Raw genomic sequence first — 21,442 nt, 5'->3', positions numbered from 1 at the left:
CTTGCTTGCAGGTGGGGAGTGGGGGCTTGAATCCAGGTCCTTGCACATATTCATGTGTATGCTCAATCAAATCACTGCTAGGCCTCCTTCTCTTTCAATTTTATTTGATAGGAGAGAGAAAAATTGAGAGGTAAGGGGGGGAGAGATAGAGAGAGGGGGAGAGAGACAGACAGACACCCACAGACCTGCTTTACCACTCATAAAGCATCTTCCCTGCTGGTGGGGAGCAGGGGCTCCAAGTTTTACTTTTTATTTAGCAGTATATAGTTAAGTTTTTAGTTTAATTTAATTTTAATGCGAGAGATACAGACAGAAAACTAGGTAGGAAGAGAGATGTATAGGCAGGGATACACCAGAGTACTGTTCAGCTCTGGCTTAAGATGCTGTTGGGAATTTAACCTAGGATCTCAGAGGCTGAGTGCTTTGTTTTTTTTTAACATTTTATTTATGTATTCTTAGAGACAGAGAGCAATCGAGAGAGGAGGGGTGGTAGAGAGGGAGAGACAGAGAGACACCTGCAGCACTGCTTCACCACTCGTGAAGCTTCCCCCCTGCAGGTGGAGACCAAGGGTTTGAACCTGAGTCCTTGTGCACTGTAATGTATGTACTTAACCAGGTGTGCCACCGCCTGGTTCCACACGAGTGTTTTTGAATGACCATTATGCTGCCTCCCCAGTCCCATGTCTGTGAGTGAGTGCATGCGTGTGTGTGTGTGTGCGTGCGTGCGTGCGAGAGAGAGAGAGAGAGAGAGAGAGAGAGAGAGAAACCCACTTTACTGGGGAAATGTTGGTTTCCAAGGCTAGTGTTGTCACAGGCTTACAGTTTCATGTCTCGCATGACAAGTGTCAGCAGATTTCACCCTCCCCAGCTTGTCACAGTCATGTGCTTTAAAGTCATGTGAAACAGTTCCTCTCGGGGGGTGTTATGCCACAACTCACTGTATAATTCATTTGTTTTGTTTTCAATTTTAGGGTTATTTTAAATGTTAGTATTGACTACTCATAACATAAAATATTTTCACAGCTCCACATCAAAGCACATTCCAAAAACTAAATCTAGCTTCTGTCCTCACCTTCCACTGTTCTTCTTCTCTCTCCCTGAAGATAGATTTATCCTTCCATTAAAAAAAAAAAAAACATACAGGGGGCCAGGTGGTGGTGTACCTGGCAGGTATACATAGTACTAAGCACATGGATCTGGGTTCAAGTCCCTGGCTCCCCACATGCAAGGTCTTCAGATGTCTTTTTCTCTCTCCCTATCTGCTCCTCCTCTCTTAATTTCTCTCTGTCCTATCCAGTAATACGGAAAAAAAAAAAAAAAAAAAGGCCACCAGGAGCAGTGGATTCATAGTGCCAAAAATTAAAAATACACACACTCTCTCTTTCTCCCTTTTTTAAGGTTATTATTAGCACAATGTGATGCTTAATTTTATTTCTTATTTATTTTATTTTTCTTGCCCTTGTTTTTTTATTGTTGTTGTAGTTATTATTGTTGATGATGTCATCACTGTTGGATAGGACAGAGAAAAATGGAGAGAGGAGGGGAAGACAGAGAGGGGGAGAGAAAGATAGACACCTGCAGACCTGCTTCACTGCTGCTTGTGAAGCAACTCCCTTGCAGGTGGGGAGCCGGGAGCTTGAACTGGGATCCTTAAGTCGGTCCTTGTACTTCATGCCATATACGCTTAACCCACTGCACTACTGCCCGACCCTTGATACTTAAATTTTTTTAAAGCAGTTCCCATGGATTTTTAACAATTAAAAAAAAACATTTTTGATAACTTATTTTATTGGGAGAGATGGGGGCAGGGAGAGTCAGAGAACTCCTTAGCTCTGATTTCTGTTAGTTATAGGGATTCGAGACCTGAGAGATTAACAACAATAACTAACAATAAAGCAGCCCTCAATTATTTATGGAAAAACGGTGTTCGAAAAACTGAGTGAGTTCTGAGTACTAGAGATTTGAGCACAGGTGAAATAAATCAACATTAGTGGCTGCTCAGCAGTGATAAAATATACTTTTATTTACTTTGTTGAGTCAGAGGGTCATAAAAACAATTATTGCTGAAGTAGGTGTCAGGCAAACAGAAAGGTGCTTTAGAAGTCCAGTCACCTTGGAGTTTATTTAAACTAAGAGAAAAAAGTCAGAACGTTTTCATGCAATACAGACTTGGTTCTTTAAATAACAATAATGACAAGTAACAGAAAGAATTAAGGAATGTCGCACTTGTGATCTATATAAAACACCAGCATTTCGGTTTGTACATAATTTAAAGAAATGTCTCCAATACTTTTTTTGAAATACTGTCGTAGCCAATACATAGAGGCATGCCTGAAGTGGGCACAGGAATGCTGTTTCAAAAGGAAAACAAAAACAAACAAAAAAAAAAACAATCACACCCCAACTACTCAATTTTCTTTAAAGTCACTGAGAAGAAAAGCAACATTGAACTTCATAGTGATTTCACACAATTTCTATACAGTACCTTGACTTAAAACCAAGAGCAAAAGTTAAGACTCTCCTCCTCTATTTTTGGTAAACAACTGCATGGTAAACTTAGATGACTTTTTCCCCTGGATTTTACCTGGGAGCGGCCTTTAAAATATTTTTTATTTTTTTTTATTTAAAAGAGGGCAGGTTTGGCACTTTTATACTGATGTCACCAATGTTAATATTTCTTGGGATCTCAGGAAGATTCATATTCTTTACAGCTGATACAGCACGGGCTGGAGCTCCTGCTAAGCCAGCCTGTATACAGAAGCAAATAAGAGAAAAAGAAAATGTACAACTCAGGTGGGGCTCAGCAAAACACATTCAAATGGAGGCCAATGATAAAAGACTGTCATATAACAAGCATAGGAACCAGATAGATGGTGGCTTGGATTGGTATGGGATGAATGCTTTGAAATACTAATCTAGAGAGAAAACAACTGACATATTAAAAAATACAGTGAATACATGCAATGATAATAATGTAAAGATTCTAACACAAACCCGTCTGTGCTAGTTAAGTACTACATGTAATAGGCAAATGACAGAGCCTGTATCTTGGTTTAACTGACTTACAGTGTAATCACAAAACATTCTATACATCTTTCCACCTCTTGCAATACTTCTGCACAATAGATTTGGGGGTGCTTTGCTTTTAATATGGCAAAATGGCATTTAGTATCAGTGTGTGCTATAAAATGAAAACAGAGAATAATAGATCATGTTTGTTTACTTTCTTTACTTAGAGTAAAATCCCAAATGCTTTAGAAGAGTGAAAAAATGTCTGATTAGTTCTTAAAGTGTGGAGATTCTGCTAAACCTTTAAAGTACTAGAGCACTAAAAAAAAAAAAAAAAAATCAGGCTTTTAAAATGAAGCCTCAGTCCAAGGAGAACAGTTCTGTTAAAACTAAAAATTTAAGAAAAAGAGCATGACACTCTTTGATGCATTGGAGAGAATGTAATCATTAAAAATATTGTCATATAAATAATGGTACATGCTCAGTTGAGAATATGCACATTCAGAGAAAGGACAGAGAAAATGCAACAGGTTGTATAAATAAGTGGATTAAAAAATTTCCAGCAAGTACTATTAGAGAATAATAGTTAATTTTCACCTTAGTAGAAAAAAAAAAAACCCTGCAATTTTTGAAAGAAAAAATAGGTGTCAATATAATTTTCTCTAGTAGCTACACCTGCATTCTTCAAATTTTTAACGTTCAATTTATATGCCAACTAGCTTTCATCAATTTCCACTTCAGCAACATAATAAAGTAAAGCCAACAAACATATCTTATTCCAGTGGCATACATCACTTTGCACAAAAGCAGACAAGTAGGCAACAAAAATCTCCTTTTTCATCAGCTTAGATTATATATAGAAGAGACAGTGTCTGTGTAATCTGAAACACCAGCTGTAAAGTCCCTTTTTGTAAATTTTGCATCTTTTCCTCTTATACAATCCTACCTCTTGTTTATTAGAATAATAATAATAAAGCTGTTACCTGAGAAAAATCTTGACTGATACAAAATAGGCCAGTGTAAACTATTGGCTGAATAAAGGATACAAACACTGTTAAGCAATGAAATAAAAATCATGGGTTATCAGTTCAGAGTTGGAAATAAGAGGAAAATCAGTAAAACTGTATTATTCACAATCGATATGGTCCACACAGGCAATGATAAGGGTCATATGGATGAAAGACTCCAGACCCAATTGAAGACTGAAGAGGGCAGGAGAATGCAATTTTTACAATTTAGGGGAGGCTAGCTGTTTTGGAAGCACAACTGAAAAAGTTAATTTAACCTCAACGTTAACACCTACCTGAAGCAATGTAGCTTTTACTACATTTCGCTTGCTTTCCCTTTGCCCCAAAAGATGTCAGAGACAGAAGTGAACAGCAGTAGGGTGGCAGGAAGCTTACTCAGGCCTTTTACTTGATAATTCTAAGTTTAATGTTTAGCAAAAGTTGGAGTAACGTAAAGACGAAAGAATCAAATCGAAAGAACTTTGTCATGTTACTGAGAAACTTCCTTCCTTTTACCAGGAAGTATGATGTCTGCCAAGGAAACAAAACAATTTTGCAAAATTTCCAGTTAAATGGCTTTAACATTTTTCTTATAAAAAATAACCATTTGCAAATATTGTCATTTCAGGATTTCTACACATAATATAAAAGATTGATGTTTGAACATGAGTATTTAAGAAGTCATGAGTTATTAAAGGATTTGGTTATTGAGAAAAGGAAAGAGCGTGTGTGTGTGTGTGTGTGTGTGTGTGCGCGCGCGCACTTACTGGTGCTGTAGTATACATTTACACACGGTAGAAAATATTTTTGGTATTTAACTAGATCTCACTGTTAACAAGTCTCTGTTCCATAACATTTTATACCAGAAACAATTAAACTGAATTAAATTAAGAAAATTAGAAGAAAACCAGCTCTTTGTGACCACAGGGAATGTCAACTGGTGGCTGCTAGTGAGAATACAGTCAAAAAGAGCAACTGATTCAAATAGCATGTATGTGCCATGTTCTTATTACGTAAAGCCAAAGGAAGTCTCTAAGTACAGCGAACTATGGTTCTTCTAAACTAAAAAGCAAGCCATAGACATGCAAAGGATGGTAACTACTCAGAACACGCAAATGAACTAAGAGAATCAAATTATTTCTCAAGCATGTTCGTTAAAATGTCATGAATTTAAAAGGCAGAAAATGGAAAAATTGTAGTTTTAAGTTAGCTAAACTTCTAAAGAATTCTGAAGAATATAAAAATATGAAGACTGTTTAAATATGAGATATCAGCATTCATATATATATATATATATAAAGCAGGGCTGGGGTCTGACAGTGTGTACCTGGTTAAGTGTACACATTACAGTGCACAAGGACCCAGGTTCAAGGCCCTGGTCTCCACCTGCAGGGGGAAAGCTGCTTGAGTGGTTAAGCTGGGCTGCAGGTGTCTTTCTGTACCTCTCTCTCTCTCTCTATCTTCCTCTACCTTCTCAATTCTCTCTGTTTCTATCCAATAAAAAGGAAAAAAAAAAGCAGGGCTGAAAAAACAAACAAACAAAAAATTATTCAGGTAGTCAGTTAACACCAGAACCATTGTAAAACAGAAAATGCCATGTTTAGACTTCCCTGAAAGTGAAGTCTAAAACATTTTTTATTAAGTGATGGAATATAAAAGAAGTAACTTGCCATTAAAAAATCTGTGATGAATCAGGTATAAACTAATTTTTATCGTGGCTAGGGTTCTTTTTCAGTAAGATATAATCAAAGCAACATAGTAACTTTTACTAACACAACTTTTAAACACTCAGATGAACAAGAATCACTTTTGGCTAACTCATTATTTGCATGGACCATTTAAAATATCCGTTGTTTTTTTTTTTTTCCCCTAACTGTACAACATAGATCTTAAAAGATTTAGGATTGCACATCTGACAGGCAGCAGAAGTAAAAAGGAATACAACCCTACTGGAGAAATAACTTGTTTCCATCTATGTTCGACTCGAGCACCACTAGAGAGCCTGCAGCAACTGCACTAACGAAAAGAAATGAGCCTCAAGCAGTTAAGAGTATGGATGGGGTGAAGGAATGCAGTACAGTATATCAAAGAATGGTCATGTCTGCTCTCTCGGGAGAGTGAATAAACAGAATCAAGAGAAAGAAAACAAAATGAAGTCTGCCAGTATTCCAAAATGAGGCCAAACAGACAGACGACTCTATACAGACATACTCTCAGAAATTTCAAGCGCTTGAATCACAAAGATAGTAATGGATGGATATGATTTGTTTTTTGTTTTTTTTAATTGCCAGACCCAAAAATAAACAGAATATGTGTAAGCAAAACTGAAGAAAAAAAAAAAAGCAGCATTACTAAGATATCCCTCAAGGAATCTGAAGGCTCCTTTTTCCTCATGCAATATGTGATTAACTTGCACAATGGGAAAAGGAAAGAATCCAAGTATTTCTTCCACCTTAAGACATAAAATAATATCCTACCATCTTAAAATAGTTTTCCAAGTTTGGGATATAGCATAATAAGATGGTAGCTGGGATAATTTGTACATACTAAAGCCTTCACCCCCCCCCTTCCTGCTGGAAGGTACTATATGCATGTTCATGATTTTGACCTAACAGCAAAGTAAAAGAACACCAACAGTAATAAACACAGTATCAAATGGTTTCAGACTCAAAATCGTTAACAAAAGAATGGCAGGTTTTGAGGAAACACAGAAAATGTCAGTATTTTAATTTCTGCACGGGGTGAGGTAGAATTTTACTTTGAGAACCTCTGTACCCCCAGGGTTACTGCTGGGCTCGGTGTCTGCACTACGAATCCACTGCTCCTGGAGGCTATGTTTTCCTTTTTGTTGCCCTTGTTGTTTATCGTTGTTGTTGTTATTGCTGTCATTGTTGTTGGATAAGACAGAGAGAAATCGACAGAGGAGGGGAAGACAGAGAGGGGAAGAGAAAGACACCTGTAGACCTGCTTCTATGCCTGTGAAGCGACCCTCCTGCAGGTGGGGAGTCGGAGGCTCAAACCGGGATCCTTACACCAGTCCTGTGCTTCACCGCCATGTATGCTTAACCCGCTGCACCACCGCCCAGCCCCACAGCCTTTATTTTATTTCTAACACAGGATTTTCCTGTGTGAAATAAATATAGCCAATTAATGCCACTGATTGACTTAACAGAACTATTTTTGAGCATTATAAGTGATCTAATGGACCTAAGGGGTTTTCACTATAATTCTTAAAACTGCACACAAGATTTGAGGGGAGGAACCAATTTGTAATCTAACTTTCCAACCTATCTTAAGGACCTGTTATTCGCTAATCTTAAAAACGTACTTTAAAAAAAAATTTTTTTTTAGCCCAGTTACGTCCTGGTAATGGCAGTTAAGAGATCCAAGTACTTGATGGCCCTCTGGTAGAAAATACCAATTTCACTAAAGCAAATAGCATGACATAAAACTGGCAATAAAATAACTATCAATGGAATAAGGTGATTATGCATTTTATATTCTAGGGATAAAGTTATATGGATCCAGGGACCAAAAATAGTGCCCACAGTTAATGATATAACTTAAGACTTTGGAGTAAGAAATCGCGAAGTCGCCTAAGCACTGAAGCTTATCACACTCAGGGAGCAACCAGTGAATAGCAAAAGTGCAGCGTGAAACCCTCACAGGGATATTTCTCATGAGTAAGGGAGATACCTGATCTAACTTGTTGCATTTATAAGTCTGCTTTCTGTTGGGTCCTGACAAAGGATTTTTAATTTGAAAAAAAAAAAAATCTTTTTCACTTAGAAATTTTTTTTTTTTTTTTTTGCTGGGAAGCATACAAATTTCCTGAAATGACTTTGTGCAACAAAGGTGTTGATTACCATCTGTATACACGCTGCTGAAGATTCACAGTTTACTACTTAGAGCTGTGTGGGGAGAAAAAAAAAATTCTGAGAAAATGTTCTTAAAGCTAGGATTTGATTTTAAAAATAATAATTCCAATATTTGTCAATATGCTTTGTAAAATTTTTCAGGGTTTTGCGGCCAGGTGGTGGTGCACCTGGTTAAAAACACACATTATAAGTGTGTAAGGACTTGGGTTTAAGCCCCCAGTCCTCACCTGCAGGGAGAGAGCTTTATGAACAGTGAAGCAGTTCTGCTGGTATTTTCTCTTCCTCCCTCCCCCTTCCCTCTGGATTTCTCTGTCTCTATCCAACATAAATTAAATAAATAAAACTTAATTTTTTTTTTTGCCTCCAGGGTTATTGCTGGGGCTCAGTGCCTGCACCACGAATCCACTGCTCCTGGAGGCTCTTTTCTTTCCCTTTTGTTGCCCTTGTTGTTTTATCATTGTTGTGGTTATTATTGTTGTTACTGCTGTCGTTGTTGTTGGATAGGGCAGAGAGAAATGAAGAGAGGAGGGGAAGACAGAGAGGGGGGAAAGAAAGATAGACACCTGTAGACCTGCTTCACTACTTGTGAAGCAACCCCCTTGCAGGTGGGGAGCCAGGGCTTGAACTGGGATCCTTGCGCTGGTCCTTGCGCTTTTCACCATGTGCGCTTAACCTGCTGCGCTACCGCCCGACCCCCAAACTTAAAAATTTTGTCATGGTTTGTAATGTTTTGAGCTTTATAATGACATGTTCAAATGTCAAAAGGTAGCTACAGTGGAAATCCATCTCCCCCCACCTTTGGTAATGTATTTAATTCCATTTTTTAGAGCATTCAGTTTATGTTTTAGAGGATTTCTTATCTTGCTGTTGGTCACTTTTATTTTATTTGTATTCTTACTTTTACCAGAGCATTATCAGTTCTGGTTTTTGGTGGTGCTAGAGATTGAACCTGGACCTCCAGCATCTTCAGTAAGAAAGCTACCAACAGCACATCTGATCCCAGGTCCTATGAATATGCACGAGGCAGTCAAAAATGTAAAAGTAATTCTGTTAAGACTTTGGAACTGAAAACCACTGTGTGTATGTGGGGAGGGTGGAAATACTATTTATTAGTTACTCTTCTAAGACTTCACAGCTACTCAATTTGTGTACAAAACTCCAGAGGTTCTGCTTTTGGGTTTTAAAATTCATAGCTTCCAAATCCCAGTGGGCAATTTTAGCTTAGAATCCTAACTGAGAAGCACAGGGGAAAATATCTTCGCGAGGAAAATCAAGACTGCTTCTGCAATATAATGCTCAAAATTACTATATACAAAAAGCAAATTGTCATTTCTACAAACGTAATTTGTCAGTTAAATGACAATGTTTTTAAACAAAAGAAAAAAACAAAACCATACAGACTTCCTGTTACAATGCAGGCAGACAAAACAGAACAGACATGGACATCAATGACACACTCGTAAAAATACACTAAGCCCAATAAAAGATGAGGAAACTACAAGAAAAAACTAGAATGAAAAATAGGCTACAGGGACTATATGGGTTCAGGAACACAAAGAATTTTTGAGTCTGGCCTAAATAATGATTTGCCTTTGACATCATTTTGCTTTCCCTTTTGTAAAAGTACATTTGTCTCAAAGTCAGCAATACCTTGTCTACCTGTCCTGTCTGGGAGATTGAAAGATAAAGGTCTGTAAGAGAGAAGAATGGAAAGAGCTAGAAAGATCAAGATGTTCAGAAAAAAATAGAGTACTGACTTAAAAAAAGAAGTATTGACTAAATTCAAACCAATTTATGCATCTTAAAAATGACATGAAACACTTCAAAGCCTTCCCAACCCCACCCCGCTCTCTCCACCCCCCAGGGAGAACTTTTTTGTCCCTTGGCAGATTTCTGGGTGTCTCTTCCACTTCCCCAAATCCCACCAGCTTAAATCTTTCGTTCCCAAGACCCCAGTATTACTGTATAACCATTTTCCTATTGATGTGGACCAAATGAAAGCACATTCAGAGAGTAGCTGTGTGTTGGTTTTCTTTAACAGTCTGAGAGCTTACCTTTTACCTGCCTAGCTACACTGGGAATTAATCTGATTTACTTTTCATCTGTGGCTGGATACTTTTAGGCTAAGATATTAAAACATTTACTTTTTGACAAAATGAAGGCTTCCTAATAGATCCATGTCATATTATGAGAGCTGCATCTTATTATACTCCGGCTCATTTTTAGAGATGTGTTATAGGCTAATCATTTATCAGAATTTTTAAAACAAATCTTTTCATCTCTGGGACACTTCGGATTTTAACTTTTTTCTTGGAGAGTTTGTGCACACATCATGAATTTTGAATGAAGTTTAGCGAGAGCTTACATTTGCTCTCGAAAAATTTGGAATTATTCTGCAGCCATGTATTTGGTAGGGCTAACCAGCTCGAGTAACATAGAAATAGAACCCTTATAAAAACATTGGACATTTCAATGTGTTTAGAATAATGCTGGTAACCTTCCAAATATACTTAAAATCTATGACAACTACACGGACAATATAACTGTCAACACAGATTTTTAAAAGGGCCTCGATTTGACTCAAAACTCTATCTTAAAGTTAATACATCAGCACACATCACGTGCAGAAAAACAGTAAACAAGCAATGCTGTTGCTTATCTCCAATCAGACTTAAGATTTATCGATACTTTCTTGTAGAGGTGAAACATAGGGAAACTAATTAGTAACAGATAAAGTTTCCCTGCAGGGGAAACTTTACAAGCGGGGAAAGTTTGTTAAGTGGTGAAACAGTGCTTGCTACAGGTCTCTCTCTCTCTCTTCTTCTCAATTTTTGTCTCTATCCAATAAATAAATAAACAAACCAAAAACATACACGGTTAGTGTAGGTTGGCAAAAAGCTCAGAAGGATGGTGTGCCTGCTTTGATATGTACACATGCCAGGTTCGAGTCTGGCCCCCACACTTCAGGAAGCTTTAGTGCTGTGGTGCCTTTCCCCTCTGTCTCTGTCTCTCTCCTTCAGAAAAGGGTGATACTGAACAGTGAAGCCCTGGCAACAACCAAGGGGGGGGGGATAGGTGAATAGAGGAAAAACAGAAGTACACACCACTATGCAAAACTATTTTAAATAGTACTATTTCTAGAAAAGGATTTTTAAAATTTATAGGTTTTTTTTAGTAGTTATTTATTTCCATAAAAATGTAAATTCTGTACTTTACTGACAAAGATTAACAGTCAAAAAGCTCGTATCCACTATACTGTTACAATAGTGGTCCTTCATGACTTTTGTCAGTATTATACGTAGAAAACTAAGGAGAAAAATTAAAAATTTAAAGGACACTATTTAGGGATAGAGGTACCTGAAAATGAGCAAGTTACTGATATGAATCCAATATGCATTTTATAGAAGAGCACACAGAATCCACAAATTACCCTGTTTCCACTCATTTTAGGCTTGTTATTAATAAGATTGTGTCAAGTTTAAATTCTTTAAAAAATTTTTTTAATTATCTTTATTTATTTATTGAATAGAGACAGTCATAAATTGAGAAGAGGGGCTGGGTGGTGGCACACCTGGCTGAGCACACATGTTACAGTGCACAAAGACCCAGGTTCGAGCCCCTGCAGGGGGAAAGCACTGCGAGTGGTGAAGCACAGCTGCAGGTGTCTCTCTGCCTCTCTCCCTCTCTATCTATCTCCAGACCCCTTCCTTCTCGAATTTTTTGCTGTCTCTATCCAATAAATAAATAAATAAATGTAATTAAAAAATTAAGTGGGTTTTTTTTTTAAAAGAAGGAAATTGAGAAGAAAGGGGGAGACAGAGAGGGAGAGGGACACTGCTTCGCCACTTGTGAAGCTTTCCCCCTGCATGTGGGGGCTGGGGGTGTCATTGTGCTTTGTAACATGTGTGCTCAACTGGGTGTGCCACTACCCGGCCCCCTTAAATTTTTTACATAGTTTTGCTAAGCAAAAATTTGAAAATTAAATACATTTCAAGTGTCATTTTAAAAATATTTATTTGTTTACTATGAGAGAGAAGGGAGGGGAGGCCCAGACATCCGATAGTGCCAGGGATTGCCCCTGGGGGATCGGGGGCTTCTGCTGTGCAGATTCTGTGCTCTAACAGGCTGCGATATCTTCCTGGCCCCCCAATTTCACTTTGAGACTTAAAAAGGCATTGCAAGCAATAATGAATTTTTTACTATACTAAATAATATATTGCAAAACAACTATGTTAAATAATGCTGAGCACTTTTCCCTATCTTTTAAACAAAATGTCTCCTTCAATATATTTTATATTTTCTCTTCCCTGCCCCCTAAAAGCCAGTATTTGAAAAACTAGCTAGAGATCACATAAAATATATACAGTTACTTCAGAGTCATAATTTTAAGCTCTTTTATACTTTACAAGTCTCTCTCTCTTTTTAACCAAATGGGATGGTGAATTAAGATAAGGAGAAATGAAATACTATTTTAATTTAAAACAAAACACTGGAAAGTGTTTTTACACAAAGCTTCAACTGTTCCTAACTCTCAGACTTTATTCATCATTCTGTGTTTCATTCAATTCTATTGAGGCTAAATTGGTGTTAACAAGATAGAAATTCTGCAAAACTCACCTGTTATAAATGAATGCTAGCATATTTTAGCATCCAGCTGCCTGATTGGTAGTATTGACTAGAAATCAACCAAACAACTAAACTTGTACCAAACACTAGAAATTAATGTTTTAATCTATGTTATTACTATAAATGCCAAAGATATGTATCCTCAGACAAGTAGAGCTGTATGAGTTAGCAAGACTACTCATTTTTCTAAACTTCTGTTGTAGTAAGAGAAATAGTCAACAGAATAGTGGATTTGAGTAGTGTACCTGTAACATCTATTATTGATATTAAGTTTAGTCTTAACAGACAAGTCATTAAGATGCTAACATAAGATTTGATACATTGCTAAATGCTGATCAGTCTTCATCCAATTTAAGAACACAAAATTAGTTCCCTGTATTTAACCAAATCTTTCTCTTACCATAAATACGGGTATCACTGTAGAAAATATGTGACTTGGTTAACTTGTCAGTGAGTTGGGGAAGAATTCAGAAGTTAAAAACTGACTTATGTTTTCTCAGTGTCTATTCAGGCTTGCTAAACACAAGTTCCTCATGAGAAATCCATTTTCTCTCCTTTCCTTTTCCAGAAATAGCCCTTTAACATTAATTTTATATACCATCAAAATATTAGTTCTAAGAGCTCCTTGATATTTATGGACAGAGGTTTTATATCAGTCAACATTCCATCATTCAAATAAAGTCATTTCTGTTTTAAGCAATTCAGATTTGGAACTGTGCATACTTCCCAATGTATTTACAACTGTAGTTAAAAGAATACACACGGTTATTCAGTGGGTAGTACTCAAAGAACATTTAACAGACTAAAAGTCATACACTTCGTTTCTAAAAATCTGAATAAGCATCCCAGTGTGTCTAACATGTGGTACTGAAAGACAAACAGTGCAAACTACAAATCATGCACAGCTTAAGAGCATGACTACTGCCTTCACTTATGATAGCAACCCTTTCCATTCTTACCTCAGATTTCTCCAGTTTATTTTGTGCATCAATTTGTGTAACGATCTCATTCATGTTGGTCTCCAGTACCATTCCCCCCATCACCATTTCTGCAAGAATGTTATGAACCTAAGTAAAAAAAAGAAAGCTCACTGCAAACAAACACAAAAACATTTCATGCTTCCAAAAGTTTTTGTTTCAAGTACCACTTATCTATTTTACAAGTGTGAGTTATAAAACAAAAGATAATCCACGCTAGTAACTACTAAGAACATTTGGCTATGTAACCTTCTTAATTGTTATTTAGTAGGCAGTAAAACCGAAATGATAATGGTTCTTCTATATGCTGAGAGGATCTTATTAATAGTATTCCTTTTGTCTATTCTGGTTGATCAAAGGATTAAATGAAGTCACCCATGGAAATGCACAAAATGAAATAATCAATAAACATTAGCTTTCTGTACTAAGCTTAAAGCTTTAATGTATATCTATGAGGGCTTTTTATGCCGGTTTATTATTCCATGATTATTAAAAGGTTTTATGATTAATGTACTTAATAAAGTTATATGCCATTATTAGAAGTTCTAGATTTTAAAAAAATACTTATTTTTCCCTTCTGATGCCCTTTTTGTTTTATTGTTGTAGTTATTATTGTTGTTGTTACCGATGTCGTCTTTGTTGGACAGGACAGGCAGAAATGGAGAGAGGAGGAGGGGAAGACAGAGGGGGAGAGAAAGATAGACACCTGCAGACCTGCTTCACCGCTTGTGAAGCGACTCCCCTGCAGGTGGGGAGCTGGGGGCTGGAACCAGAATCCTTGTGCTTTGTGCCACGTGTGCTCAACCCACTGCGCTACAGCCCGACAAGTTCTAGATTTTTTAAAGTAAATTTTCTTTATATTGCAGATGCTAACAGTGCTTTTACCCTAAAGCACTCTATAAATATAACACTTGGGTTTTTGGTTTTTTTTTTTTCAATCATATACACTGCATAGCTAAAAATAGCATCTTCCACTAGGAAGAAAAAAAACGATCTGGATTTTTTTTTTTTTACCAAAAATGACCTCCAGAGTTAAATTTAGGTTTCAACAGAAGTAGTACATGCCATGGAATATATTAGATATTTAGGGGCATTAAAATGAAGACTCTATACGTAGACAGGAGTAAATACTGACTCTGCCACCGGATTCCCTTTGGCAATTAGCAAATGTATCAAGATATGTAGTGACATTAAAAGGAAGACGTTGAAATTAGACAGAAGTCAATACTGATTCTACCACTGTATTCCTTTTGGCAATCACTTAACTTTTTGGAATCTGTTAGCTTTGTTGTAAAATAGAGACAGACAGCATAGGCATCTGAGAAGAGTTCTCAGAAAAATTAAATAATTCATGCTCAGTGCTTAGTATAGTATCCAATAAGAAATACAGTCATTTTAAATGACAACATTTTTGTTACTAAATATATTTGATTTTCATACCTCATAAAACTTCGTACAACTGTACAAAAGACTTTGAAAACATTTCATTATTATGAATTTCTCATTTTGTATAGCTGGATAGCTCACACAGCAATGTGGAAGATGGTATATTTCACCAAAGTCAAGGATATTGGGGTGTGGAGGGACCTTTCAGGTCCTGGTGCATGATGATGGGGGAAGACCTAGGCTGGGGGTGAGAGTGTTTTCAGAAAACTGAGAAATTCTACACATGTACCAGCAACTGTAAGCTACTAGTGCCCCCCAGTAAAAAAAATAAAGAAAAATTGAAGAAAGAACTATAGAGGGCTGGGGAGACAGCATGATGGTTATGCAAGAAGTCTTTCATGCCCGAGGCACCAGAGGTCCCAACTACAACCGCCACTACAAGCCAGAGCTGAGCAGTGCTCTGTGAAAAGAAATATAAATAAATGAGCAATGAAATGGTGTATTGCATAGAAGCAAAACACTGGGGAAGAGGAGGGAGAGTGGGGCGGAAGAGAAGCATGGGGTCCCAGTACGTGATGATGTAGAAGGACCTAGGTTGAGATGACAGTGTTCTCCTGAGAACTTTCACGGGGAAATCAGAAATTGTACTTACGTGCCAAGGACTGCATTATAAGCCATTACCCGCCCCCCCCCACCCCAATAGAAATGATAAAAAAAAAAAAAGTGGTCCGGGAGGTTGACGCAGTGGATAAAGAACAGGACTCTCAAGCCTGAGGTTCAGAGTTCCATCCCCGGCAGCACATGTTCCAGAGTAATGTCTGGTTCTTTCTCTTTCCTCCTAATGTTCTCATTAATAAATAAATAAAACCTTTTAGAAAATGATAAAAAAAGAATTATAGAAATTACTTTGCCAGGGGTCAGGTGATGCACCTGGTTAAGGGCACATGTTACTGTGCACAAGGGCCCAGGTTCGAGCTCCGGGTCCCCACCTGCAGGGGGAAGCTTTGTGAGTGGTAAAAGTAGTGCCGCAGGTGTCTCTGTCTCTCTTCTTCTCTATCATCCCCCTCAATTTCTATCTCTATCCAATATATAAAGATAATTTTAAAAAGTAGTTTCTCTAGCAGACCAAACAAAACTGAAAATCACAATTGCTTTCAAAATTGCTGCTAAAGGTCCTACCTTCTACCATCCTAACCAGTTACTAGGTATCATTTGTCAAAACTGCCTTGATCTTATATTATGGCTTCTAAATCTAGCACTAACCTTTCTTACAGTAGAGAGAATAAACCAGTTTACTCAAGACACATGAGCTAATGAGTGGCAAACCAGTCATTCAAATCTCAGTCTACATGGCTTAAGTTCAAATCCTTGCAAGTTTTTTTTTTGCAAATAACAATTAATTCAATTGGTGCATTTAATTAATTTGCTGTCATAATCTATAAAAACTCAAAGAAAGTAATTAGGTGAAAGTTAATAGGTAACGTTCAGGAACAGAATTCAGAGGACCATGGTTAGTGAACTGAGTATCCATTAAAATTTCTGTTTTTTCAAGAACGGAAGGGAAAACACAGCACAACTTAGACTGGAGTTGGTGTGTTGCACCAAAGCAAAAGATTCTGAGGTGGGGGGAGAGGGTTCAAGTTCTGGAACATGATGGCAGAGGAGGACCTAGTGGGGGTTAAATTATTATGTAGAAAACTGGGAAATGTTAGTTAGGCATGTACAAACTATTATATTTTACTGTTGACTGTAAACCATTAATCCCCCAATAAAGAAATTAAAAAAAAACAATAACAATTTGTTTTTGCAAATGAACACCCTCTCTCCTTTTTCAAACAAATTCTCATAAAAAGCACAATTTGCAGCACTGGTGAAAGGATAACAACTATTCCACTTCCAATCTGCTCAGTGCTTCCCAGGAGTTTATCTCTATAGACACTGTACTAACGCCTTTGCAGGAGCACTTCAATATAGTCACTAGGTTAGTGGAAGGAAGCCGTGTATGTCCATGTTATAGAAGGATGTACCAAGTTTAGAAACAGTAACGCACACACAAGCAGCCTGCAAATGTGACTTGTACCTAAGAAGTTCTGAGAATGTATGTCAGTGTAAAAGATAAGGATTAGGATGCAGATTTGTCCTCTGAGTTAAAATAGCTCGGATGAAAGCAAATTCAGAAATCACAAAGATAGAAAATGCTCACAAAGACTCGTGAGCGAAACCCTTAAAGACACAATACCATTTACAAGATATGAAGTGTCTACAGACTCTAGTCTGAGGAAAGATACACTATGCAGAAATTCAAAGAGGTAAACAGTATAGGATAGAGGATGATTAAGTGGAAAAACTGCCCCACTTTTATCAAGGTTAGTGTCCCAAGTAAGAAATGTCACATAAAGAAAAAATTCAGAACTGAACATAGCATGTCCAGAGAGAGAGAGAGAAAAAAAATCTATGTTCTAAGTATTGAGAACAAATTCTAAGTATTTATGCCACTTATTGAGAGAAAGGAAGAAGATAAGAACACCTGCTTAGATTAATCTTAATTCATATGGTTGATATATCCCAGTATTTTGCTCAATAAATCTTACTTAAAATAGATGCGATAGAAGTAAGAGAGGATGTATCTGTAATGCAACTCATCTACCAACCTGCCATGATGTTCACCTAAAAGTCTGATAGGTTCTGAATGTCTTAAAATGTATTTAAGGGAGTCGGGCAGTAGTGCATCGGGTTAAGCGCACGTGGAACTAAGCACAAGGACCTGTGTAAGGATCCCGGTTCTAGCCCCCGGATCCCCACCTGCAGGAAATTGTTTCACAGGCGGTGAAGCAGGTCTGCAGGTGTCTTTCTCTCCCCCTCTCTGTCTTCCCCTCCTTTCTCCATTTCTCTCTGTCCTATAACAAAAACGACATCATCAACAACAACAACAATAACTACAACAACAATGAAAAACAATAAGGGCAACAAAAAGGGAAAATAAATAAATATAAAAAATTTTTAAAAAAAGAAGAAAAAATGTATTTAAGTGTTTCAGAAAGTAGTAGACACAGTGACAATGTGACGCTGGTGTCTGTGAAATAGCTCCCTTGGTTAGTGTGCTGCGTAGCTATGTCCATAACCCAGGGGCCTGGCCACTGAAGGAAGCTTCATTGACCACTCTTTCATTCTCTTTCTCTATGAGAGAGAGACAGAGACAGAGAGAGAGATGTTTGTTTGTTTGTTTTTTAATTATAGGGTGGCTGTTACTTTTTTTCAGCACACCCCTTGTTAATTTCTCTAGTTAGTACTAGAAAACTAGCTCTAGTCTGACACCACCTCCGTGAAGAAAATCTTTGGTTTCAGCTTGCTTTGAAGGGTTCTGTCACTGAATTTCACTATCGCTAGTCAAGATGTACCTTTACTTTTTATTCTAGTTGCGATTTTTTTATCTGTGAAATGGTATCTTTAATTATGGGACATTCTCGGTCATTAGCTATTCAGGTATTGAGTGATTTTTCTCTCTTCTTCTGAAACTAAGATTACTTACTACTACTTTCTCGCTCTTTCTGAGACCTACGAATTACCTCTGATGTCTCCTTTTGCTCACTTTTCATATTTCCAACTGTCTTTTTCTTCTTATGCTGTACTATGGAAAATTTGTCCTGCCTTTTCTACTTTACTCAGACGTGTCTAGTGATGACCAGTCTCACTATTACAGGCACAACCTCGCTCTGCTGTATAGCGGTGTCACGGGAATGATATAAGTAATGCATGAATAAAGCTAACTGCATTTTTAATATGCATTTTTCTTTATTGATTTGATTTTTGATTAGGTATAGACAAAGAAATTGAGAGGGGAGGTAGACAGAGAGACGCCTGCAGGACTCCTTTACTGCCCCTGAAGTTCCCTGCTGCAAGTGGGGACTTATCTGCAATCTGATAGTTACCACCACAACAAAAGTTAGCTGAATGAAGACCACGGCTCTGCCTTTCATGCTGGACTCCCGACAGCTTTGAAGTCTTGCAACTTCTTCCCTTCTACCTCATATATGGACCAGCCAAAAAAGAAAACTGGTGTCCCTTCCTTTTTAAGATGGAAAGTTCAAATCCTACAACACCTGGCCTTCCCATGAAAACCCTCACCTTGTAACCCCACAGAATTCCAACCCAGTTGGCGTTTCCTTGCTTTCTCCCCAGGCAAAACTCCAGCATGTGGGTAATGAATCTTCTAGGTGAATGCATGATACCTTCATCTCACTACTTCAGGGTGACTGCAAGTATATTAGTCTGTGACTGCTACAGATAAAGATCTGTTATTTAAAAAAAAAAAAAAAGATCGTTGGGCGGCAGCGCAGCGGCTTAAGTGCACTTAGTGCAAAGCCCAAGGACTGGTGTAAGGATCCTGGTTCAAGCCCCCAGCTCCCCACCTGCAGGGGAGTCGCTTCACAGGTGGTGAAGCAGGTCTGCAGGTGTCTCTTTCTCTCCCCTCTCTGTCTTCCCCTCCTCTCTCCATTTCTCTCTGTCCTGTCCAACAACAAATGACATCAACAATAATAATAATAACCACAACAGTTAGGCAACAAGAGAAAATAAATATTTTTTAAAAAAGAAGATGGTTCTTGTGTCTGTTATTAAAAAGAAAAAAAGAACCATAATTGAAAGATAGTATGTGACATGCAGTTGTAGGCTGTGGAGTAGAGTGCACTGAAACTGTTAAAAACTTCCTGTGACACAGAAAGGGACAATGTTTTGGACAGTGGCAGCTTTGCCAATGTGGGTCCCACAGTGAAGGTATGCTGTGTGGAACACAACACACAGTCTTCAATAAGGAGACATATTTGATATGTTGACAACTGCTATCTTTCCTCTACCCAGCTGTGGTCCAAAAGTAGGCTGAGGACTGTATGCAAAATTCTCTGCAAGTGTGTCTAAGAAAACATGAAGCGAGTCAGTTAGGAGAGCCTTAATGAGTGAAAAGTAAAGGACTACGTGAGAGTTGAAAACAATCCAATTTTCATCAAAGGGCTGAAAGCAAAGTTAGCATTATTTTGAGCAGACAATATAAAGACAGATATGTATATAAAAATATTTCTTTTAGAAGGATGGCAGAGGACCTAGTGGGGGTTGTATTGTTATACAGAAAACTGAGAAATGTTATGCATGTACAAATTACTGTATTTACTGTCGAATGTAAAACATTAATTCCCCAATAAAGAAATTAAAAAATATATATATCTTTCACAGGTCTGTCTCTTCCTGAAACTTTTGTTTCATTGAAACAAAATAATATAAAAAGAAAACAAGTACTTAGTCCAAAAAAGAGAGACACAGGTCTCTTGGGGACATTCTAAAATAGTGACACACTGTTTTGTGAAATTAATAGTATTTAATAGTATAATCTGAATTACCCCATGCTTTCTTTTTTTGACCTGCTCCTGTATGTACTTGTATAAAATATCTATACATAACATATTCTAAAATGGTAAGACCAGGCGATCTCTGGAACTGAGATGGCTTTTATTCAGTGTCCTCTTACACTATTTTCTGACTTTCCTAAAATGAATGTACATTAATGTGAAGTAAGCACAGGTATAAGGGGAAGTAGGGGGTGTAGAGGATGTTGGGACCCTGGCACATGATGGCTGGAAAGGATGTAACTCAGACATTTATCTGAGTTGAGAAACTGTACCCATGTGTCAACAACTGTGCTATAAACCAGTAACCCCCCCCCCCATAATACAAGGACTTTAAAAAAATAAGTAGGGCTTATTTTACTCATACTGCAACATTTTATAAGAGAGTGCTCAAAAAGTTGCTATATGCATTCTATAAATTAATTACCTCAGAGCAGTCTAAGGTATTTTTGGTACATTTAATCATGTACCAAAAGATAATTTGGAATGCTGTGTTCCTTAATATCTAAAAATAATATATACTTTTTATTTATAAAAAGGAGACACTGACAAAACCATAGGATAAGAGGGGTACAACATCACACAATTCCCACCACCAGATAAAAAAAAATATTTTTAAGCATGGAAAAAATGTAAAATACATTAACTAGAAAAAAATCTGAAACTTAAAATACTCTTAAAAGTATCAAGTTTAAGTTCTCTGTCCAAAAATGAGTTAGTGTATGAAATGAGAACACTTTAGAATCTCAACAAGAAAGACTTTTTTGATGTCTGCACATAACCAAGCATATCATATGCACTATAGCTTGGTTGTGGTGATAATCACATAAATACATGCATCTGCCAAAATTTAGTTAACTACACACTGAAAGTGATGGGCTTTAAAGCATCTGATACCTCAATGAAGCTGATTGTTTTCAAATGAGTTTTTGTTGAAAGTTTTAACAAATATTTTCTTCATTATTCTCTTTCACATCTAACTTTCAATAGGCCATCACTTCTTGTTTCATCATCCATACTGTATTGCTTTAGTTAATTTTCATTTTGGTCATATCTAACCTTCAATAGCACCCCCCCCCCCTTTAGTATTACTGCAACAGACTCCTAATCAATATCCTGGCTTTTCATCTATTGCCTGACAAGCCAACCACAGTTAATAGGAA

General features: G+C 37.3%; 1 protein-coding gene across 5 annotated transcripts in view; it reads right to left on the bottom strand.

The window, feature by feature from the left end:
* Positions 1-2,000: 2,000 nt before the first annotated feature.
* AP3S1 (adaptor related protein complex 3 subunit sigma 1) overlaps positions 2,001-21,442 on the bottom strand; it is a 78,672-nt gene continuing 59,230 nt past the window's right edge. For 2 of the 5 annotated variants that reach the window (XM_060177339.1, XM_016187621.2), the window contains 3 exons: positions 13,480-13,587; positions 9,545-9,585; positions 2,603-2,748 (listed from right to left, as the gene is read on the bottom strand). In XM_060177339.1, coding sequence (XP_060033322.1) covers positions 9,550-9,585; positions 13,480-13,587 — 144 coding nt within the window. In that variant the 3' untranslated portion in view covers positions 2,603-2,748; positions 9,545-9,549. The other 3 variants (XM_016187620.2, XM_007521968.3, XM_060177335.1) reach the window with 2 other exon arrangements.

Source organism: Erinaceus europaeus, chromosome 2 (assembly GCF_950295315.1).
Source record: "Erinaceus europaeus chromosome 2, mEriEur2.1, whole genome shotgun sequence".
NCBI classification, from domain to species: Eukaryota; Metazoa; Chordata; class Mammalia; order Eulipotyphla; family Erinaceidae; genus Erinaceus; species Erinaceus europaeus.
The sequence above is the reverse complement of the archived record's forward strand: the minus strand, read 5'-3'. Positions and strand labels throughout refer to the sequence as shown.